The 23,444-nt window shown below is 39.0% G+C and overlaps 1 protein-coding gene across 2 annotated transcripts in view; it reads right to left on the reverse strand.

Moving 5' to 3' along the window:
• Positions 1-23,444, reverse strand: part of MLANA (melan-A) — a 322,149-nt gene that overhangs the window by 95,301 nt on the left and 203,404 nt on the right. For both annotated transcript variants that reach the window (XM_044067196.1, XM_044067195.1), the window contains exon 4: positions 23,086-23,205. In XM_044067196.1, the coding sequence (XP_043923131.1) occupies positions 23,086-23,205 (120 nt within the window). The remainder of the gene's footprint in view (positions 1-23,085; positions 23,206-23,444) is intronic.

Genomic DNA, 23,444 nt, shown 5'->3' on the forward strand with positions numbered 1-23,444 from the left:
TGTTTGACCAAAGCACTATATTCATAGTCTTTGCGAGTGCAATAAATATGATCACTAATCCTTTCTTTAAGGCTTCTATTAGTTTTCCCTATGTAAAATTTAAAACACCTACAACAGTGAGCCAAACAAACATTCCTGGTAGAGCAATTGGCACTAGCCCTAATGCTCCATAGGTGACATGTTTCAGGGTGCCGAAAATATCTGGACTCATCAATAAATTGACAAAAATTACAATGATTACACTTTGTTGTACCACTAGTTCCCAAAATACATGGAACCTTTACCCTCTGATGACACAGTCTTTGTTTTAAATTCCTCATATTGCTGTACACAAACCTTGGACCTCTTTCCAAGAATTCTGAGAACCTCTTGTCTGTCTCCAAAATATGTCAATTGTTGATGATAACATTTCTCATATCATTCACCCCTTTAACATATGGTAGCACTATGGGTGGACACATTTCTTTGATCCACATGTTTTTTTATTTATGGAAATATTTTCTGAAAAATAGGGTCTACCCCTCCCTTTCACTATGAACCTTGCGACAGGCCACTTCTAGTTCTACTTCTTTATAGCCCCTAGAAATAAATTCAGCTTTAAGCTCATATAGACCTCTATCCAAATTATGATCTTCACTTGTCAACCTTGATGTTCTAAGTGCTTGCCCAGTGACTACATTGCCAAAAACATGTTTGGGATGCATACTATCCCTATATAACTAAGATGTCTATAACATTTCTTTCTGTGCATGCTGGTACTAATACTTCCTTCAACCTTCCTGATGTGTACATTCAAATAACTGATTTCTAGTGGGGAATATGTCATGGAAATTTTCAAAAATGTACTGCTGTTATTGAGATGACAAACAGCATCCTCAAGGGTTTTCTTGTCACCCCTCCATGCAATAAACAAGCCATCGACAAAACGTCGATATATGATGATATTTTCATTCCATTTCCCAATCACATTCAAATGTTCCCATTCAGACATGACCAGGTTCGCATATGAATTGGCACAACTTGTGCCCATAGCTACACCTGATCTCTGCCAATAGCAATCACCTTGAAACAAAAAGATGTTATGCTCCAACACTATTTCAAGTAGCAAGCACAGAAGATCACAAAACACATTGGTAAACAAGCCACTTCTTTGCATGGCATTTTTGGCCATCGCAATACCCGTTTCTTTTGGAATGCAGGTAAATCATCCAGTGTAACCAAGTAGTCAACATCATTTGCCGATCTGTTGTTGAAAATGACAAACAAGTCCCTCAAGAAATCTTATGTGTCCTTGAGGATGATCTCACTTAATGTTAGCACTTTTTTAAGTTGTTTATCCAAAAAGATGGACATCCCTCAGTAAGCCAGCCCCCTCCTGCTACAATAGGTCTAAACTCGGGTCTGGTTGGATTCTTGTGCATTTTTGGCAACCCATTAATACTGGGTACCGCTGGAGACTCAATTGTAAAATACTTAAGATCTTTATCTATTATGCCAAGCCTATAACATTCAGTGAGACAATTATCAATTTCATGTTTCATGGTATCAGCAGTACTAATATAAACTTTTGTATAAACATTTGTATCCGAGAGCATAGCTGACATTTTAATAGTGTAATATTCAGAGTCAAGTATAACAGTAGGACCCCCCTTGTCAGCCGGTCGAATAGTGATGGAGGGATTCATGGCCAGTTGATCCATAGCTTTCCATTCCTCACTAGTTAAATTGTCGTGTTCACTCTTGTTAGATTTGTTGACAAATTGCTGGAATTGTTTATCACATACTGGGTTGAACAAGTGAGTTGTATGTTAAATTTACGTCTTTTTTTGCGCAATTTAACCCTACAGGGCCTTTTTAAAAACTCTGACTTAACAGCTGATAATGTAATTGATGACGTTTTGGTTTTTCGTAAACCTAGTGTTTATACACAGATTTTTCCATCAGCTTTTAATGTGTTTTTAGTGGTATGTGATAAACAATTCCAGCAATTTGTCAACAAATCTGACAAGAGTGAACACGACAATTTAACTAGTGAGGAATGGAAAGCTATGGATCAACTGGCCATGAATCCCTCCATCACTATTCGACCGACTGACAAGGGGGCCTACTGTTATACTTGACGCTGAATATTACACTATTAAAATGTCAGCTATGCTCGCGGATACAAATGTTTATACAAAAGTTTATATTAGTACTGTTGATGTCATGAAACATGAAATTGATAATTGTCTCACTGAATGTTAGGCTTGGCATAATAGATAAAGATCTTGAGTATTTTACAATTGAGTCTCCAGCGGTACCCAGTATTAACGGGTTGCCAAAAATACACAAGAATCCAACCAGACACAAGTTTAGACCTATTGTAGCAGGAGGGGGCTGGCTTACTGAGGCAATGTCCATCTTTTTGGATAAACCACTTAAAAAAGTGCTAACATTAAGTGAGGTCATCCTCAAGGACACAGAACATTTCTTGAGGGACTTGTTTGTCATTTTCAACAACAGATTGGCAAATGAGTTGACTACTTGGTTACATTGGATGTAGTGTCATTATTTACCTGCATTCCAAATGAAACAGGTATTGCGATGACCAAAAATGCCATGCAAAGAAGTGGCTTGTTTACCAATGTGTTTTGTGATCTTCTGTGCTTGCTACTTGAAATAGTGTTGGAGTATAACATCTTTTTGTTTCAAGGTGATTGCTATTGGCAGAGATCAGGTGTAGCTATGGGCACAAGTTGTGCCAATTCATATGCGAACCTGGTCATGTCTGAATGGGAACATTTGAATGTGATTGGGAAATGGAATGAAAATATCATCATATATATCGACGTTTTGTCGATGACTTGTTTATTGCATGGAAGGGTGACAAGAAAAGCCTTGAGGATGCTGTTTGTCATCTCAATAACAGCAGTACATTTTTGAAATTTTCCATGACATGTTCCCCACTAGAAATCAGTTATTTAGATGTACACATCAGGAAGGTCGAAGGAAGTATTAGTACCAGCATGCACAGAAAGAAATGTTATAGACCATCTTAGTTACATAGGGATAGTATGCATCCCAAACATGTTTTTGGCAATGTAGTCACTGGCCAAGCACTTAGAACATCAAGGTTGACAAGTGAAGATCATAATTTGGATAGAGGTCTATATGAGCTTAAAGCTGAATTTATTTCTAGGGGCTATAAAGAAGTAGAACTAGAAGCGGCCTGTCGCAAGGTTCATAGTGAAAGGGAGGGGTAGACCCTATTTTTCAGAAAATATTTCCATAAATAAAAAAACATGTGGATCAAAGAAATGTGTCCACCCATAGTGCTACCATATGCTAGAGGGGTGAATGATATGAGAAATGTTATCATTAACAATTGGCATATTTTGGAGACAGACACTAGCTTCTCAGAATTCTTGGAAAGAGGTCTAAGGTTTGTGTACAGCAATATGAGGAATTTAAAACAAAGATTGTGTCATGAGAGGGTAAAGGTTCCATCTGTTTTGGGAACTAGTGGTATAACAAAGTGCAATCATTGTATTTTTTGTCAATTTATTCATGAGTCCAGATATTTTCGGCACCCTGAAACATGTCACCTATGGAGCATTAGGGCTAGTGCCAGTTGCTCTACCAGGAATGTTGTTTATTTGGCTCACTGTTGTAGGTGTTTTAAATTTTACGTAGGGAAAACTAATAGAAGTCTTAAAGGATTAGAGATCATATTTATTGCACTCGCAAAGGCTATGAATATAGTGCTTTGGCCAAACATACTTTACAGATGAAAATCACACTTTTTTGTTTCAAGTCTTACATGTTATACATGATATGCATGGTGGTGATATAACAAACCGTACTGAGGTGGCTGAATTAGAGTGGATTTTAAGGTTGTGCGGCCATCAAGCTATGGGTCTCAATGATAATGTACCCCTTAAACCTGTGCTGAAGGCATGGAGACTGAGGCACTAGGGGTTCACTAAATATATGTTTTTTAAATATATGTTCTATATATTTTATCAGTACTTACTAAGTGGCGCAGCATTTTGATATACTTTATGTATATTTGTATATATTTCTTAGTTATAGAATTACTGCAACTGTAGCTGCTGCTAATATGTTTATTTGGAGGCAGTTGTTTATTTTGATTTAATTTTTTATTACATCATATTTATTATTGTTAGCATTAATGTATTAATTTCATTATGCGAGCCATCATTATAGGAGTGATGTGTTTATTAAGAAATGTTTTTTATACAATACTAAATACTGTTTTAACATCATGAGTGATATGCTAAGGGACATATCCCTTTAAGGTGCAAGCACACTGAAGGTCATGTGATGTATTGTGTAGAATTCAAAAGGGCTTTGTTTGAAATGATGTAACTTTCTGATGAAGCGGTCTTCTTAGAACTGTGAAAGCACTTACATATTTTCTATCAGAATAAATTGCATTTTTTAACTTTTGTGGATTTTCAAGTATTTAATTCTTTCTATAAGACCTGTTTCTGCTGGCTGCTGGGATTTGGTTTTCACTATTACATAGCTGGACTGGTTTTTGTTTCATTTGTTTTTGCTGAGGCTGATAAGGGAGTTTTTCCTAGTCTTGGGACTTCCTTATTCCCCATCAGTTTCGTTCTGTTGTAGAGTTTGTTTATGGCAGGGAACCACCAGGTTGTCTTCCTTTTTCTGGGGGAGAGCATCTTGGTTCTATTGGGTATGGCAAGATCCATGCATTTGTGTATGTATTTGCACAGTGCACTGGTGTATGATTCGTCAGTCATGCAACTATTCTCCATTTGCAAGGGTGCTGTGAAGTTAGCCACATCTGTTTTTAGGAGCCCAAAGTTAGCTTTGGAGAAGTTTTTCATGGTAGTTACCTTTGCGGGGGTGGGGGGATATGGATTTCCAAGGTGATTAGTTTGTGGTCGGATCTAACCATGGAGGAGTTGACTACTGGTGTAGAGCAATGGTCGTCCATGTTAGTAATGACCAGGTCAAGGATGTTGCTACCTCTAGTGGGGGTAAGAACGAGCTGGTCCAGGGCTTGGAATTAATGAATTCCAGGAAACGTTGGGCAAGTATCAGTACACAAGTATTTTCCCAGCTATTGGAGGGGTAGTTGAAGTCGCCCAGTATGACAGTGTTAGGTTGGACCCCAACATTCTCCAGGATGCTTAGGAACATGGAGTAAGAGTCTTGGGATATGGTTGGGGACTTATAGCAGGCTATGACCTGAATCACTGTCTTACCCAATGTTAGCTGCACCAGAAGTTTCTCAGATGCGTTATGTTGGGCAACCAGTCTGGAGGTGTGCACATCCTTTATGAATATGGAAATACAACCACCTTTGGAGCTTCAGTCCAAGTTCTGGGGCCAAAAGGTGTGGAATGAGTTATAGCCTGGTAGTGCAGGGGTGCTTTCTGCTGCCTTGAAGCAGGTCTCTGTTATGGCACAAATGTCGATGTTCTCCATTTTAAGGAGCGCTTCGAGCGAGTGCATTTTGAGATTTAGACTTTTAGCATTGAGCAGTATGACCCTCTGATTGCATTTGTTTGTAGCTGTTATGGTGGTAGTTTGGTCTTTGGAATACCACCTAAAAAAGGCACTACAGGGGTGGCAAGAGCCCTGGCCAGTATCCAGAAGCCCAGGGGTGACAGATGCAGGCCATCTCTGGCAAAGCATCGAGGTCTGTCAGTCATGTCATCCCAGGCAGATACTGGATCCCCTTAAAATTACACCAGAAACTTAGCCAATTGTTGAAATCAATAATTTTCTGCTTGTACTGTGGTATCATTCTGGGTGATGGTAGAATGCTGCTCAGGGCTAGGGTTATATCCACCTGGGCTACATAATCCGAGAGTGCCTCCATGTCTCTTTTCATGTAGTCCAGGGAGGTATGTCTCAGGTCATTGACACCCACATGTACAATGACAGACTCATATTTGTACCTGTTGTTGGGAGACCTGAGTGCATGCATTACGTGGCAGATCCTCGTGCCTGACAGGCAGCTGACTGTTACTTTCTCCTTATTCACCCTAGTGAGTGTGACATCAGTGTGCATCAATATCGAGTCACCTATGACTAGTGTGATGGGCATGCTGTTTTGGCTTAGGGGCTTTGGTTGAGTGGCACATTGTTTAGGAGAGTTGTGTGTCTCGTGATTAGTGTTGCGTTGTGGTGGTCAAGTGCATTTCTGCCTTGGAGGTCTCTGCTGTTTGGGTAGATTTTTAATGAGAGCTTCCACGAAGGTGGGTGTTTGGTTTGTATTTTTATGTAAAGGCAGTGCTGGTGTGTGTTCTGGAGGGCTATGTGTTCCATGTGGTGTGGTGCAAGTGTTGACCTTCTCCTCTTGACCAGCTATTCTGGTCTTGGCCGGAGAGTGCGTGGCTTCCAATTTGGATATACAAGTGCATTTCTCGCATGTCTGAGTGTTGGGAGGTAAGAGGAGAGGGTTGTCAGTGTACATGGGGCAGTTGCTACATTCCCTCAGGATGCCCAAGTTCACCAGGTTACTAGGAGAAAGCACAGGGAACTGACCTTTAGACATGCCTGGAGGGGTGGGCATTAATAATAAGTACTGGAGCGGTTTCCTTGTAGAACATTTAGTGCTGGTAGCACTTATGTGCTACAATAATTGGTACAAGATGTTTGGTAAAGTGCTAGACTAATAAGCTAGTAAAAGTGCAGGAGAGGAGAGAACTAGCAGATCTAAGGGAAAAACTGAAGAGCAGACTTTGGCACCACTCAGATGCTTACAAACATTCCTACACACAGCAAAGCTGTATCTGGACTAGACTAGTTACATGAAAGCTGGGAAACAAGCGCAAATGTGGGCTTTTAAACCATAAAGTTGAAAGAGATGGAAAAACTGCCCAAAAAAACAGAAACCACTCCTCTTTTGGTAGATAGGCTACCTAGTGCTTACCACCTACACTGATAAGTTAGAAGGCTTCCATCCAAAACAGAAAGGCTTGGGGGACTCTGAACACAGTACTGGATACAGCAAATCTGTATATGGACTAGACTAGTTACAGGAAGGGTGGGAAACAAGAGCAAAAGTGGGCTTTTAAACCAAGTAGAAAGAGATGGAAAAACTGCCCAAACGGCGAATAAACTACTAGACTTTTTAAAAATATGAAGACAATTTTGGAAATATACAACATTCTTCTACACAGTATCCCAGACTGTTGAAGAAGGGTATACCTAGCTGCCTCTGGCCCCTAAGATCTTAGAGTCCTTTTGCTGACTTACCCTTTATTGTCCCCTCTGGCAGTGCATTACAGGGCTCCACCATCCTCTCCTCTCTATATGTAGTAATGTTTACTGACAGCAGACTTGCTTCTGCAGTTCTGCTAAGTCTGACTGTCCTCTGTGAAGTAATATATACATAATGCTCTTCCTACCTTTATTTACTTCCTCTCCTCTTTTCCAAAGTATATATTCATAATTCTTGGAGCTTTTCTCATATTAAATACCCTGACCCACCTTCCCGACCATCTTAGCAATCTTCCACTCTACATCTGATGTCTCTGCAATACGGCCCTGTATTTTAACATACCTGTACAACACTAGGTTTTCCTATAGTTACATGAAGTTCACATCCTGACAATGCAGCTACATAGGATTTTACTACTGCTGTTTTATGTTTCATATTACCTGAACACTTTGCAACTTTGGCTGCTCCCTGCATTATTCCAAACCCCATCTTGTTTACCTAACCAAAATGTACAACCTTGCACTTTTTCATGAAGATATTCTACTGTTACTGCTCAGATGAAGGAATTTAAAATACCTGTGAAGCAAAGTATATTTGTTTTTTATTTCAAATATATACCTGCACAATATCCTTTTATAATTTTATGTACCCATATCATAAACACCATCTCTCTTTTACCCTCAGATAGTACAAGTTCAAATATTCAAAAATCTCATTTTATACATTTTCCCATCCATCCTTTCAACCTTGTGGCATCTTTCTACAATTACAATCAGATTTACTTTCTTAATGAATATAGTACATTTGGTTTTGGATTGCTTCATCTCAGACTGGACCTTCCACAACCAAACCATCAAATAGCATCTTGAAAAATGCTTTCCATGGGATTCATATGACTTGTAATCCCTCAAACTGCATCAATATGCCTAAATTAACTGACGTGCATGGACAGAGTTCCAAAACAAATCTCACTTAGAGGACATTTTAAAAATTTGTCAAAAGTGGTATGCGGTAAACAAAAGATTATTCAAATTCAATACATTGGAGAAATGGGCAGAGATCAAACTGCCCTCTTGTACTATCAGACAAAATTATCTTTAGATTGCACTATGGCTTGCTGCCGTCTGGCTTAAGAGAAGTTTAACATTTTCCCTCTAAGGCATGACTAAAAAGAGATGCTCTTCGTCTTCTCAACCTTCCCACCTCACCAGAATAAACCAATAAGTAACTTTCTAGAGTTCAAGAGGAATAAATCAATATAACAGCAGTGAAGTCCCTCCCAAACTGTAGCGTACAGGAAAGTGAACTACAATTGAGTCATCATTTTAAAATAAAAACTAATACTGTAAGTATTGCATGAATAATGAATGTACACAGGACTTTTTAAAAACGCCCTTAAGAGAGGAAATTCTCATCTAAATAAATATTCAGTACTTGCGTATTATCGCAACCATATTCCAACCGCGTGTTCACAGGCCAGTTTTATCATGAACAGCAAATGTTCTGCTCCAAAAACAATCTAATGTATATTACTTAACATGAAAAGAAAAGCAGTGAAATGGTATATCGTTAAAATGCTTCTTCTACGGATATCGCTGCCAGATTCGAAGTGTGTGTTCACAGGGCAGTCTTGGCATGAAGACTGAATTTTGTGCTCAGAAAACATTAAAATGAATTTTATTACAAATTTCACTACAAATATTAAAAGGAAAACAGTGAAATGGTTTCTAGTTACAATGCTACTTGTACGGATGTCCGGGGGCATTTTCATGGGGGATCCACAGGGCGAATGGTCATGCTGAATGCATTCTTACATGGCCGAAAGATACCTGAAGGGCTGCTCCTGAAAGGGGCTCACACAGCTGGAGGGGTTTCAGTGATATTTCTGCAGTTAAAATCAAGGGACAAGTTGTAAATGTACTTTCACTTTGAAAGTGAGCCGAACTAATTTTGTTTCTGCATGCATTCTGTGATGAGCAATAATAGCCTCACCTCAGGCTTTGTACCCACTGAATGATGGTTATCCCACTCCCAAAGGGGGAGCCACGACGGACCCCGGGAACTACTGCCCTATTAGCCTGACAAGCCTGGTCTGCAAGGCCATGGAACGTATCATCATGGAACTCATAAACAAAGACATTGGTAATCTCCAAACTCTGGACCCTACCCAGTTTGGATTTGTAAAAGGCAGATCATGTCTCCTAAACCTGACTGATGTCTTTGAAGCAGTCACCAAAGCCATAGATGAGGGTAAAATGGTTCACACAGCTTATCTAGATCTCGCCAAGGCTTTCGACACCATCCCCCACTCTGGAATTATAGATAAGCTCACTAAACTAGGCATAAATCCCAATGTCACAAGATGGGTTGCCAACTGGCTCATGGACAGAACCCACACTGTGAAAGTAGCGGATTCCAAATCCGACATCAGACCAGTGACAAGTGGAGTACCACAGGGTTCAGTCCTGGGTCCTCTCCTGTTTGGTATCTACTTCAATGAGGTGCAGGCCAACAAGGAAGATCTTTGGCTAACAAAGTTTGCAGATGACTGCAAACTAGGAGCCATAATCAAAACTCCTAACGATGTGGACAAACTACAAAAGGGCCTCACTGAAACAGGTACCTGGTGTCAAAGCCATGGCCTGAAGCTCAATGCCAAAAAGTGTATTGTCATCCCCTTTGGTAAAAACTCTGTAGCCATGAACTACCACATAGCTGGTAGTCTACTTAATGCCAAAAATGTGATAAGAGACCTTGGGACACAGGTGGACAGTAGTCTCTCCTTTGATAATCACATCGCCACAGTGGTCAGGAAATCCTTCTACATGGCTCATCTCATCACAAAAGGATTCTCATCCAGAAAAAAAAAAAAAAGAGGTCATTGTTCCCCTCTACTCATCACTCATTAGACCCATTATAGAGTACAACGCCCCTTTTGGTATGTACCTCACAAGACATCTACAACAACTGGAAAGACCACAGAAATACCTCAAAAAGAGGATTACTGGCCTCAAACAGATGCCCTATGCAGACCGTCTCAAAAAACTACAGCTTTACTCCATCGCATATCGCCTACTCAGGGGCGATCTCTGCCTAACATACAAAGCTATGTCAAACCCAGAGCTGTTGGACATGCTCCACTTAATGAAATCCCAATCCCTCCGAGCTACACGCTCTAGGGACCTAAACCTTGTCACCACAATAAACAGAACATGCTGGAGGGATAGATTCCTGTCCCAGAGACTTCCCATACTCTGGAACAGACTACCTATGTCAAACAGAGCTCCTCATTAGCACTCAAGAAAAATCTTGATGGTTGGATGGGAAATGGGAAATTCACCCCGGGGATCACTTCTGTGGCTCTGCTCAACAGGGGCACAGGAAAATAATTTTCTTGGGTGGCGAAAGCCAGGGTACATTTTCTGGCTAGGCTTGTATGGGCCAGAGACTTCCCATACTCTGGAACAGACTACCTATCTATGTCAAACAGAGCTCCTCATTAGCACTCTTCAAGAAAAATCTTGATGATTGGATGGGAAATGGGAAATTCACCCCGGGGATCACTTCTGTGGCTCTGCTCGACAGGGGCACAGGAAAATAATTCTCTTGGGTGGCAAAAGCCAAGGTACATTTTTTGGCTAGGCTTGTATGGGGCCTAGGGCCGATAGCCTAGTACCTACCTATGAACCTATGAATAATGAAATGCAACATCACGGACACTTGGGAAGGTATGACAGACAGTCCTCGGTTTACTTTTCTGGGAAAAAACAACTACTTTGTCACATTTATATCTAAACTTGTTTTCAAAATCTTGGTGAACTACATATAATATATATTGACATGAGAAACGGTCATAAATGAGACGCTTCTCCTGCACAGAATGTGGTTGCTATAATATGCAAGTACCAAATATTCCATCAATTAATTTGCTGTTTTTAACTCAAATCTTTTACAAGTGACTTTAGAAAATAGCAAATGATTTAAAACACAGCAGTCGACACACCAGTATCCATGTGCTGAGACAACTTTAGTGCATGCAATACCAAAATTTAAATAAACGCACCAAAACATAATTTTTGCAGGGGAGACAAGTCCCAATACACCTTTCACATCCCCGGCTAATTATAATAAATTAGCTCCAAGATCACACAAACACGAGGTAATAGCAAATTTCCCAAACCCAGAGTTTGTGCACTCTCACACACCTGCCTATCAAGTACCTAGTCGACTAGGCAGCTTTCGACCTTCACATACATTTGACTGGACCACAAGCACCCAAATATAAACCAACTCCAAAATCTCATGACAGTGGGGAAAAGGCAAACTCCCACTCTCCACTATTCTGTAATCTCCTACAAAGTAATGCTGAAAGAAGCGATCATCTGATTATTCAATCCCTTTTGCTGGCATTAAAGATATTTGAAATTACGAATTTTCAACTACATAAAGGATATATATTTACACACACACCAAATGAGATTTAGTTCTGTGGCATTCTGTACCTTTGACTGATTATACAGTGGGCGGTACTACAGTACATAGACCCAATGTCTGGGGAAGTAAAACAGTAATGGACACAACTCTTCCTCCAATAAAGGTTTCTTCTTGCTCTTTACAGTTTTGAATTGTCACGATGTTATTCAACTTGGACATCATGGCAATATCTACTTCTAATTTCATGAACTGTACTGGAAAAAAAATAGCTGATAACTTTCAACATTATGGATTCAGAGGAGAAAAACAAAATCTATACAAAAAAAAAAAAAGCCCCAGCTGCAACTCTGTATTCCTTGCTTCCAGCCTCATGATCCCATTTTAGTTACCACAACAAACTGCCTTCTTAAGAAGCATCAGTAGGAACTGTCCTTTTAAAACAGGGCATTTAAAAGATAAAGGGTAACTAACCACTGAAACTCAGCTGAGTAACTGTTCAAGACACTTAACCTCAACATTTAGTCAAATATACTTATCCGAAAGGAAACATTTCCCATGTGCTTCGAAAATGCATCTTCCTGCAAAAGTTCAGGGAACGTATTATTTATTCATGATATGGTGTAGACAGGGCTGTGTTTACAGTGCTGCCTATTGTGATCAGTTTAAAATAGGTTCCACAATTCTCAGTCCTCAGAATCCCTGCCAAATTCCACAAACTGAGATCACACTGGAGTTTACAGTTAATTACAGGCTACATATCTTTTTTATGAAAATGGAAACACTTTGGTCTCATAGCTCTGACACTGTGCTTACAAAAGCTGCCTTATTTCCATATTGCAGTCCTAGCTCATAGCAGTGACCCCACTGCAATCAGCCTAGCAGCAAGTAAAAACTGTAGTACTCAGAATGGATCTGAAATTTTCCATTCACATCACAGGATACAGAAGTTGATAGAAAAGCCCATGAAAATGTTACAAATCAGCCAACAGCCCACAAGAGGAAAAAAAATGTATTCATACTAGTATCTCCACTTAGGAAGACAGGACTCAAAATATTTCAAAAAGGGAATGTCTCATGCAAACTGGGTTGGGTGAAACCCTATGCTATCTTTTGGGGAAACTGCAATCCAGAAGATACCATTTATCTAAGGGTGGCTCTCCCAAATGACAATATATATCTTACAAAGAAATGTATAATTAGGAAATGCTGTTGTAAGGCTTAAGGCATTGCCAGTCACCACTGAACTCATTCCATAATCTCAATACAAGGCATCACATACATCACATTCCTCTGTTACTTTCCACACATGCACACACAACTGCATTCATACATACATATTTATCCTAACAAAAGACACAGATAAAGGGTATGATAAAAAGTGCATCAAAACCACTGTGTAGATTTTCATCAGCATCCTACTCATATCATCAAGCATTTATCACCATCATACCTACATCAACCAGCATAACCAAGCCCTTTAATGCTACACGAAATTAAATATCACAAACTATACATAAAATACAGACATACAGTACACGTACAAACAAGCCCACTTAAAGAAAACCAATACCCAAAGGTAAATTTGGATTTAAAAGAAAAAAAAAAAAGAAATAAATTCTGTCTACAACTGTCTTGAAAAATGTCATGACTGAAAAAAAGTCATACCTGAGACTTATAAACTACCATATAAACTACCATAAGCAATCTTGTGTATTAACACAAAAGTATAACTTAATATCCTCAGCCAGCTATAAAATTAAAATGCAAAACTACCACCATAGCTATGAGGCAAGCATTCAATGCTGAAAAATAAAAGCAACACTCAGAACCTTTTCAAACTGCATTCACACAACCACCCCAAACCACACATCTAAAACTTAACATTAGAATAAAAAAAAGTAAAGCAAATGAAAAATGAACAGCAGCAAGCTCACCAAATATGCCTGGATCCAAAAACTAAAAAAATATCCTACACTAATCAAAATACAATATAATGACTGTGACAAGAATAATAGGGCCCTGACAGGGTCCCACGAACCCAGGCTAAACCCGCAACCTAAACACATTTGAAATTAATGATGGAAGGTGGGAATGATGATTTCACATTGGCTCACTGATTCTGAGGGATGGGAGTCTGTCTGACCTACAGGAGACCGACCGAGTACATAATGCATAGTGCATGAGCCAGGAACATGCACTTGGCTCTGCCACACTCTATCTAAACAGTAGCATTTGAGGAGTGTATGCAGTAGGAATGCTCACACTTGAGAGAGAAAAGCATCACAGGCCACATGCTGCTAGCATGCACATCACCATCAGCCATTAAGGAGGGGTTAGGGCCAGAAAAATGGAGAACTCCTAATGTTTGCTGCTGACTGATATATCACCTCAGTGATCGGGAATACATAGGTAATACAACAGTCACCTGGCACAGGGACATAAAAAGCATTTCAACTAATGCACATAACTAAACTAAGACTAAAATATAATATTAGCACTCACTACACTACCTTATATGATAGCAGATAAAATGGTTAAAAAAAAAAACCCTGGAATGTTAGAAGAAAAATCGCCCAAAATATATTCCATTTGTATAAACCTCTGCAAAGCACAAAGCTCTGTTCAATAAAATGCAAGTACTATATTGCATCTCATTGAAATGAATGAGAAAAAGTTACAAATAATGGAAAACTGAATAAACTGAGTATTTTGAGGGTTTGTTTTATAAGTATTATAGGAATAGGGCAGCTATTTCCTGTCTCTCACCATGAAACTTTACCACACACTAGACCCTTTCAAATAATCCATGTGTGTGCGTATACAAGGTTGCCTACTTGAAACTGGCATGTACAAATAAGGAACTTGGCCTCCTCTACCTTGGGGGTGCATGGTGAAAAACTATTCTCAAAAATACTTGAAATGTTTAATAAAATATTGCTGTTCACTGTTTTTTTAAATAACAGCTTAATTTCTGAAATACTGTGACAAGGACTAGTGGGACACACTTTTAATAGGAAGCTCTGTGTGTGAGTGTGTGTGTGTGTGTGTGTGTGTGTGTGTGTGTGTGTGTGTGTGTGTGTGTGTGTGTGTGTGTGTACACACACACACACACACACACACACACACACACACACACACACACACATACATATCTATGTATGTACATATAGTGGATATAAAATGTTTACACACCCCTGTTAATATGCCAGGTTTTTGTGATATAAAAAAATAAGACCACAATAAATCATTTCAGAACTTTCTCATCTTTAATGTGACCTATAACTTGTACAATTCAATTGAAAAACAAATCTGTTACGGGAAAATATACAAAATAAAAAATGTACAATACATTGGTTGCATAAATGTGCACACCCTTAAACTAATACTTTATTGAAGCACCTTTTGATTTAACTACAGCATTCAGTCTTCTTGGGTACACACCTGCCATCAATTAAAGAGACTCTGATTAACCCCAAATAAAGTTCAGATGTCTTAGTAGGATTTTCCTGACATTTACTCATTTGCCTGCTACAGCAAAAGCCATGGCTCGCAGAGAGCTTACATACCATCAAAGGGATCTCACTGTTGAAAGGTATCAGTCAGGAGAAGGTTAAAAAAAAAATTCACAGCATTGGCTATACCATGGAACACAGTGAACACAGTCATCAAAAAGTGGAGAAAATATGGGACAACAGTGACGTTGCAAAGAACTGGACGTCCCTCCAAAATTGAAGAAAAGATCAGGGAGGCTGCCAAGAGATCTACAGCAACACTGAAGGAGCTGCAGGAATTTCTGGCAAGTACTGGTTGTGTACTACATGTGACAACAATCTCCCGTATTCTCCATGTGTCTGTACTATGGGGTAGGATTGCTAGACGGAAGCCTTTTCTTACACAGAAAAACATCCAGGCCTGGCTGAAATTTACAAAACAGTACATCAAGTCTCCCAAAAGTATACGGGATATAGTCCGATGAGACCAAAGTTGAACTTTTTGGCCACAATTCCACAAGGTACGTTTGGGGCAAAAACAGCACTTTGTATCACCAAAATAATACCATCCCCACAGTGAAGCATGGTGGTGGCAGTATCATGCTTTGGGGTTGCTTTTCTTCAGCTGGAACTAGGGCTTTAGTCAAGGTGCATGGAATTATGAACAGTTCCAAATACCAGTCACTTTTGGCCCAAAACCTTCAGGCATCTGCTAGAAAGCTGAAGATAAAGAGGAATTTTACCTTTCAACACAACAATGACCCCAAGCATACATCCAAATCAACAAAAGAATGGCATCACCAGAAAAAAATTAAAGGTTTGGAATGGCCCAGCCAGAGCCCAGACCCAAATCCAATAGAAAATCTGTGGGGTGACCTGAAGAGGGCTGTGCACAAGAGATGCCCTAGCAATCTGACAGATTTGGAGGGCTTTTGCAAGGAACAGTGGGGCAAATATTGCCAAGTCAATATGTGCCATGCTGATAAGACTCCAAGAAGACTGAATGCTGTACTTAAATCAAAAGGTGCTTCAACAAAGTATTAGTTTAAGGGTGTGCACATACAACAAAGTATTAGTTTAAGGGTGTGCACACTTATGCAACCTGTGTATCATACATTTTTTTTTTTTTTTTTATATTTTTTCCCTTAACAGATTTGTTTGTTTTTGAATTGAATTGTACAGATTATAGGTCACATTAAAGGTGGGAAAAGTTTTGAAATGATTTATTGTGGTCTCATTTTTTTATATCACAAAAACCTGACATTTTAACAGGTATGGGTAAACATTTTGTATCCACTGTATAAGTGTGTGTGTGTATATGTGAGAGAGACAGAGAGAGAGAGAGAGAGAAAGAGAGAGGTCTGTGATGTGTGCCTGGTAGGGAAGAAGGTTCATGACAAGTGAGAGTTACAGTACAACATATGTCATATCCCACAACCTTGATTATACATATTCCATTATCTATCACTTTTAGCCTGAATTAAAATGTATATGTACAGAAAGAAAGATATACAATAAAAATGTTTTACCACCCATGCACAGTCTCATTTGAATATGAACACGAATGTCCCTGTATCCCTCACAGAGGGGTGTCACCATCATCCCTACTGTTCTCCATAAATCTTTGATGATTTATGAGTTGGTACAGTACAAAGTGTTGTATTTTAGCTTACTTTAGTCAACGATGCTTAACCTGTGAAATTCTTACAGAACCTTCCAGACCTACACATCAAGGGCAGAGAATGGGAAATGATGACATGGCCCTGTAGAAGTCCAGGAAACAATTAAATGGTCAAGGCTTCTACGCAACAAAGTCTTGTGAAAATGTTAACTGTCTGAAGATACTTCATTCCTTTAATGATGATGTCATTTACTTGATACAAGACTGATCTCAATTTTTCCAATTATCTACATTAAAAAAAAAGAGAGTATATTTTTTACTTGAGAACACTCATCTTGTATCAAACAGTTTATTAAGGTATGTCCTCTCTCCAAGGCTTTCAAAAGGAAACACCCCTCTGGCTGTAACAGTGAATCATGCTAGTTGCATTTCTAGTTCTACAGGGGCTGCATTTGCTGCTTAGGCAGGCATGGGATTTCCTGAGAGATCACTCTTCCAGTTTATAGAAACCCTACATTTTATTTTATTTTATGTTTGTTACTGGGTAAGTGTGCGATAGGGCTGAAAACACATTTACAGCGGAGACCTCGAGAGAAAAGTTCCAGACATATACAACAACAATACAACAAAGTTATACAAAGTAATACAGAAACAAATAGTACAAATAATTAATTCAGAAAAAACATCTGGCAGTTACAGTACCGTGAAATGCATTCCAAGTACAATAAAGATAGAATCGATACAAACTACTATGAACAATATTGGGGATGAAACATTATACATGGAGTGTGATACAAGATCAATAGACTATAAAATTGGTAAGCATGTAATATGGTTAACAAATCATCAGAGGCAAGAAAAATAGGATCCCTAGTCTGGGTTGGAGCAAAGACAGAGCCAGCGGTTAGTAAAATGTTCTCTTAGACTTTGCTTGAATTTGGAGGAGATGTTAAGTTTAAGGATGTGCTGAGGTAATAGGTTCCAAGACCTTGATACTTTATTAGAGTATAGTGAGTCTCCAAAACTGTTTACATTTTTGGTAGCTTTTAGCAGGAGTTTATCAGAGCATCGTAGGTCTCTGAGGTTAGAATTAGTTTGGACCAAGTCTTGTAGGGCTGGGCAGTTATTTGGTTTGGTTAAAATTGTATAGACAGCAGTGAGTTGATTTAGTAGTAGTAACTGGGTAGCTCAGTCCAGTTAATTTTTTTTAGGGCTAGGCAGTGGTGATCCCTGTAGGGTAAGTTGGCAGCAAATTTAGCTATTTTATTGTAACATGTCTCTAGGTAGTTTAGGTCAGTTTTTTGTAGATTAGTGAAGAGTAGAGAAGAGTGGAGAGAAGAAATGACCCGGTAGTGGCTAGTCTGGTATGTTCAGGTTCAATAGCAGTTTTGGTTGAAGGAATAAATGGGGAGTGAAGAACAGTTGTAAGTAGTCTTGTTTTTGGTGAAGACCTTTGTTTTTTTTTTTTTTTGTTTGTTTTTTTGTTTTGTTTTTTTTGTGTTGAGGATGAGTACATTTTCTGTGAGGTAGATTTCCATAGCTAACAGAGATTTTTGTGTTTTTTTCCTGAAGTTTGAGGCTAGTGGGAGCAGAGCAGATGAGGGTGGAATCATCTGCATATTGGATTATGGTGGCATGCTTTGAGGAACAGAGAAGGTTATCAGTGAATATGTTGAAAAGAAGGAGACCTAAAATGGTATCTTGTGGAACTCTTACTGAGATAGACAGGAGGGGTGAGTGGTTGTTAACCCACTTGGTGAACTGTTGCCTATTGAAGAGGTAAATATGGAACCAGTGAAGAGCTGAGAAAGATGTATGTGGCAAGTTTTTTTAAGAAGTTTTTAATGGCAGACAGTGTTAAAAGCTTTTGACATGTCTAGAAAGACTGAGCAAATGAGAAGGCCTTTGTTTTTAAGGAGGTTCACTGTGTTGGTGAAACTAATCAAGGCAGTACTGGTGCTGTGTTTGGGTCTGAATCCAATGCTAAGTGTTGGATAGCATGTTGTTATTTAGTAAGTAATCAAGTAGTTGTCAGTGGATGCATTTTTCCAAGATTTTAGCTAAAGGAGAGAGGAGAGCAATGGGACGGTAGTTTGAGAAATCAGTGGATGGGCCACCTTCGTGAGTAGTATGATACAAGAGATTTTCCAGATAGTGGGGATGTACTTCTCAGTGATGGAACGATTGATGAGAATGGATATAGGATAGGAGAGAGATGAAGCAGCTAGCTTTAAAAATTCATTTGGGAGAAGGTCGGCAGCATGGGATGAGGATTTAAGTTTTGCGAGAAAAACATTTTGATGTAGCTAGTCTGGATTGGTGAAACAGTGAAAGAGTTAGGGGAAATGATGGGGATTAGGGGTGGTTAGTGGTTCACTGGGATTAATTTTGCATGAGGGATGTTGCAGAGTTGAAGTGTGAGTTAACTGCAAGGGTAGGCTATCTATGGTATTTGAAGTGGTGGGGTAGAAGTTTTGCTGGACTTTAGGAGATGATTAATGCGTTGCCAGAATTTTGAGGGTGTGTGTATATACTTCTGCTGACATTTAAGGAAAAAAAGACTTTTTGTCAAGTATAATCTGTTTTTTTAGCTTGGTTTCATAGTTGTTTATACACTAGCAGGTCTGATGTGTTTTTGTTAGGTGGTAGGTTGACCCATCTGTCATGTAGTTTTAGTAAGGCTTTGGAGCTGCTAGTTCGCCATGGTATATCTTTGGATTTGGTATGAATTTTCCTAATGGGGGCTAAGTTATTGAGTATATTTAGGAAAGCATCACTGAAATATTGGACTGCAAGATCGAGCTGGAGGGGTTTTAGAGGGCTCCAATCATACTGCTGGAGAAGAGTGTTAAATAAAGGAGGAGAGAAGTTTTTTTTTGTTGGAAATCAGTTTGAAAATTATATTATTGGGGTTGTGATTTTTTTTTTCCTGAGGATGAAATTTGGTGCATGGTCACTAAGGGTGTCAGGAAGGCAGCTGGCGGTGTGACCAGAGACCGATTTATTTATGAAAAAGGATGGATTGCTTGTTAGAATGTTTGTCCATACAGGTTGGTGAATGGATAGTTTAGGTGAAGTTACAGAGGTTTATGAAATTAGAGGGGTTTTCAGATGAGCATGTTAGCCACTGTAGGCTGAAGTCACCAAGAACAACGGTTTCCTGGGTGAAATTAGTGGATATCCAGTACAGGAGGTTTTCTATTATGGTTAAGTTGTTTCCAAGGACGAGGTAAGTTGCTATGATGATTTGAGTTTTGTGAGAGTTTACTTTGAGGTGTGTTTCTATTAGTTTGATGTTGGGGAGGTCTGGAGGAGTACAGTTGATTTGTTCCAGATTGAGGGTGTCTTTAGAAAAGATAGCTACACCTCCACCATGTTTTTCAGTTTTGTTGAAGCAGATGATGTAGCCAGTGGGTAAGATTTCTTGGTCTTTAATGTGGCTTGAGCCAGGTTTCAGTTATGATAGCCATGTCTGGACGGTAGAACGTGATGGTAGCTTGGAATTCATGAAGTTTATTAAGGATACTTCTCAGGTTGAAGTTAATTAGGACTAGGTCAGTATTGTTGGTTTTGATATAAGGTGGATTGCTACAGTTGTTTTGGGAAAGTGAGGTGGATTGGGGGAGAAGAGATGAGGGTTAGGGTGGATGTCTTCATGCAATTTAATACTAGGGAGTGAAGCAAAAGATGTGACAGTTTTTCAAGCAGCCAATAGTATTTGAGTGAGGGGGGATGCAGGTGGGTGGGGACATATCTGAACATTGAGAGAAGCAAGATATTTGTTCTGAAATGGTAGGAGAGAGAGTAATATTCGAGTTGAGCAGGCCAGATTTCGAATGCAGGGGAAGAGTTGGTGACGGGTAGTGAGTAATGTTGAGTGAAGTGTAGGTGTTTGTTGTAAATGCGAGTAGAAGAATGCATAGTAGGGAGGACAAAGGAAACAAGGAGTATGTAGTACACACTTTAGAAGACATATTAGGACAGGTTGAGGAGTAGAAAGATAACAGTGGTGATGAGTAGTGGGTGGGTCAGTGTAAGAAGTGAGATGTAGGGAGGGGTTAGGGGTTGAGTTATGGGTGGGTGTGTTGTAAGGATGTGGAAAGGAAGTTTAAATGGATAATTAGCTAAGAAGGTGTGGGTAGAGAAAGTGCAAGTTGGAGGATATGGGATGTGGGTAGGAATGGGTGGGGGTTGCACCATGAAGAAGAGAGAATATCAGCAGAAAACTATCATTCAAGTAACCTACCACAGGTCAGTGCTAGCAGAGATAAGTATGCTTTAAAGCTGCTGTATTCTGGCTTTATGCACCCAAAAAATAACTTGGTGAACAAGTTTGTGATAAGAAAGATGTGCCCAGTTAGGGACAGGATGAAAATGGTAGGGCAAGAGAGCGGTAGTAGGGAGTTACAGCATGGCTGTTTGTGTGTACACCACAGCTGCATAAAGCAGACGTGATTAAATGTTCGGTAGTTACACAGAGACTAAACGGGCCATACACTTTAAAAGTCATCTATTTAATTTTTTTTTTTTGATTGGAAGAGCAGGATAGTACACAGTCCCAGATGTCTGCGAGGGGCTCTGTTCAGGTAATTAGTTGTAGTAGTAGGGATGACTAACTGTAATGAAAAACAGAGAGAAAATACTATTAACAGTTTCAGGATGAGAGGAAGAAAAATTTAGGTGGATGGAAGCAACAAAATGTTTAGGAGAGGAGAGGAGAGGTTACATAAAGGAAATAAGAACGAAGACAGAGTGAATACACAGGAAAAATATTGTGAATACACAAGAAAAATAAAACAATGTCAGAGTTAAGCAAGGTACCAACAGTGAAAGACTAATGTCATCTATAAAACAGGCTGCATATACAGAAAATGTAATACATTCAAAGACGTCTAGCATTGCATTCACAGTGGTAAAGCAGTGTAAGCAGAAACTACTTATAATAGTTAGAAGCAATTCATTACAGTACACCCAGGTAATGCACAAGTAATACTATCGGGCTAAAACTAAATAATGCACAGAGTATTGCAGTGGTATTTTAACTAACAAATAGAGATTAATTATCTCTTCTCTAGCCCCACAGCTCAAAGCCATTTATGCTATTAGTGGTGCATATTTCTTGAGGCTCCATAGATCTAGATCTAGATTCATTATTTCTGTGGTCTCTGCAATTACCACCTTCAATTTTAGGATAAGCTTGAGTTGTTGGTTTTCTAATTTATGTAGCTGCAGTCACAAAAACAAAAAACAGCAAGGGATGGTAATACTGCAATTTCATCTTCACAGCACAAACACAGACAGCAACTAGAAACAGTGAAATGATTGCAACCACAGATTTCTATCTACTTTTGCATCTCACCAACTGAGCTGCACCTTCAGCGTTGGTTCTTGTCCCTTCCTTACAGGCCAAGTACAAGTCACATCTCCAGTCATACTTCTTCAATTCTTCAATCAAGAATGCTGGACAAATCCAGAAATAATAGTGGGACAAAGGGCCAAAAAGATGGGCACATTTTAAATACTGCTCTTGTAAACCTGAAAAGTTATCCATCAGCATTCATTTTCTGAAAGATACAAAGTCAGAAACTCAAATGTATGTCATTATTTAGAAAATGAAACCCTCCATGATTTGCCAATAAAACATTAACTTAATGAGGAAGAGATCAAAAATCCATCCATCCACAAGCCATTTTTTTTTTCAAAATTTTCATGAGGGTTGAGGTGTCACCAACAATGACAATCAAACAGAGCTAATGTTCATACAGCTGGGTGGCTAACCAGACCAAAAATATGAGCAAAAATATGGAAATTCTGGACATTTGAGTGGTATGCCACCAGTTAGTATCAGGGCCAAGTTTGAATGTTCTCCATACAAGTTTTCTCCAGATACTCTGGTTTTCATCTACACTGGAAAACTGGTAGCTGCTGATCCATATTGCATTACCAATGAACTGTAGCCTAGATCAATGCTAGAAAGTTAAACTATAAAATGAATACTTCTCTTCCAATGAGCCCAATAACAGAGAATTAATATTTTTCATATGGATTTATCCTAACTGCAGTTATGCATGTACTTGTTTCCCATTTTATCAATGTTCTGTCTGGATTTAATTTTCTGCTTTTCTGTACTATGCTTTAAATAACACAAAACAAGGAATTAAATTTCACACAACACATCAATTTAGAAGTTATGATTACTTAACTGAAAAGCATTGCTGCGGCATTCCTGCTTATATTATCCAACAGCTAATAAAAACACAAAACTCAGAAAAAAATCCCATATGAAATCATTTTTAGTACTATTTTATATATCATGCATATTAATAAATTCAACTTACTGTTGGATTCATGTTGGAGTACTCCTGGAGAGGGACTTTGTGGTCAAGAGAAGCCCGTTCTTCTCTCCATCTTGACAAAAGGGAGTGGAGAGCACCATTGCTGACGCACATGGACTGTGTCTAGAGGACAAGAAACAATGACAAAAGTACTCTCAGAGCAATTTATCTCCTTTATACAAGACAGTTAAATGGCAACGTGGAGGTCTTATTTTGGATGCATCCGCTATATATATACCAGAATCTCTGAATTTCAAGTGCTTACTGAGTGCAGCTTGATCACTACACCTGGGAATTACATGGTTGTGGATAGTTTCATGTCTATACTACAAGCACATTTAGAAATTAAAAAAAAATAAAAC

The sequence above is a fragment of the Protopterus annectens genome, chromosome 3.part1 (assembly GCF_019279795.1).
Source record: "Protopterus annectens isolate FY-2018-M chromosome 3.part1, PAN1.0, whole genome shotgun sequence".
NCBI lineage: Eukaryota > Metazoa > Chordata > Ceratodontiformes > Protopteridae > Protopterus > Protopterus annectens.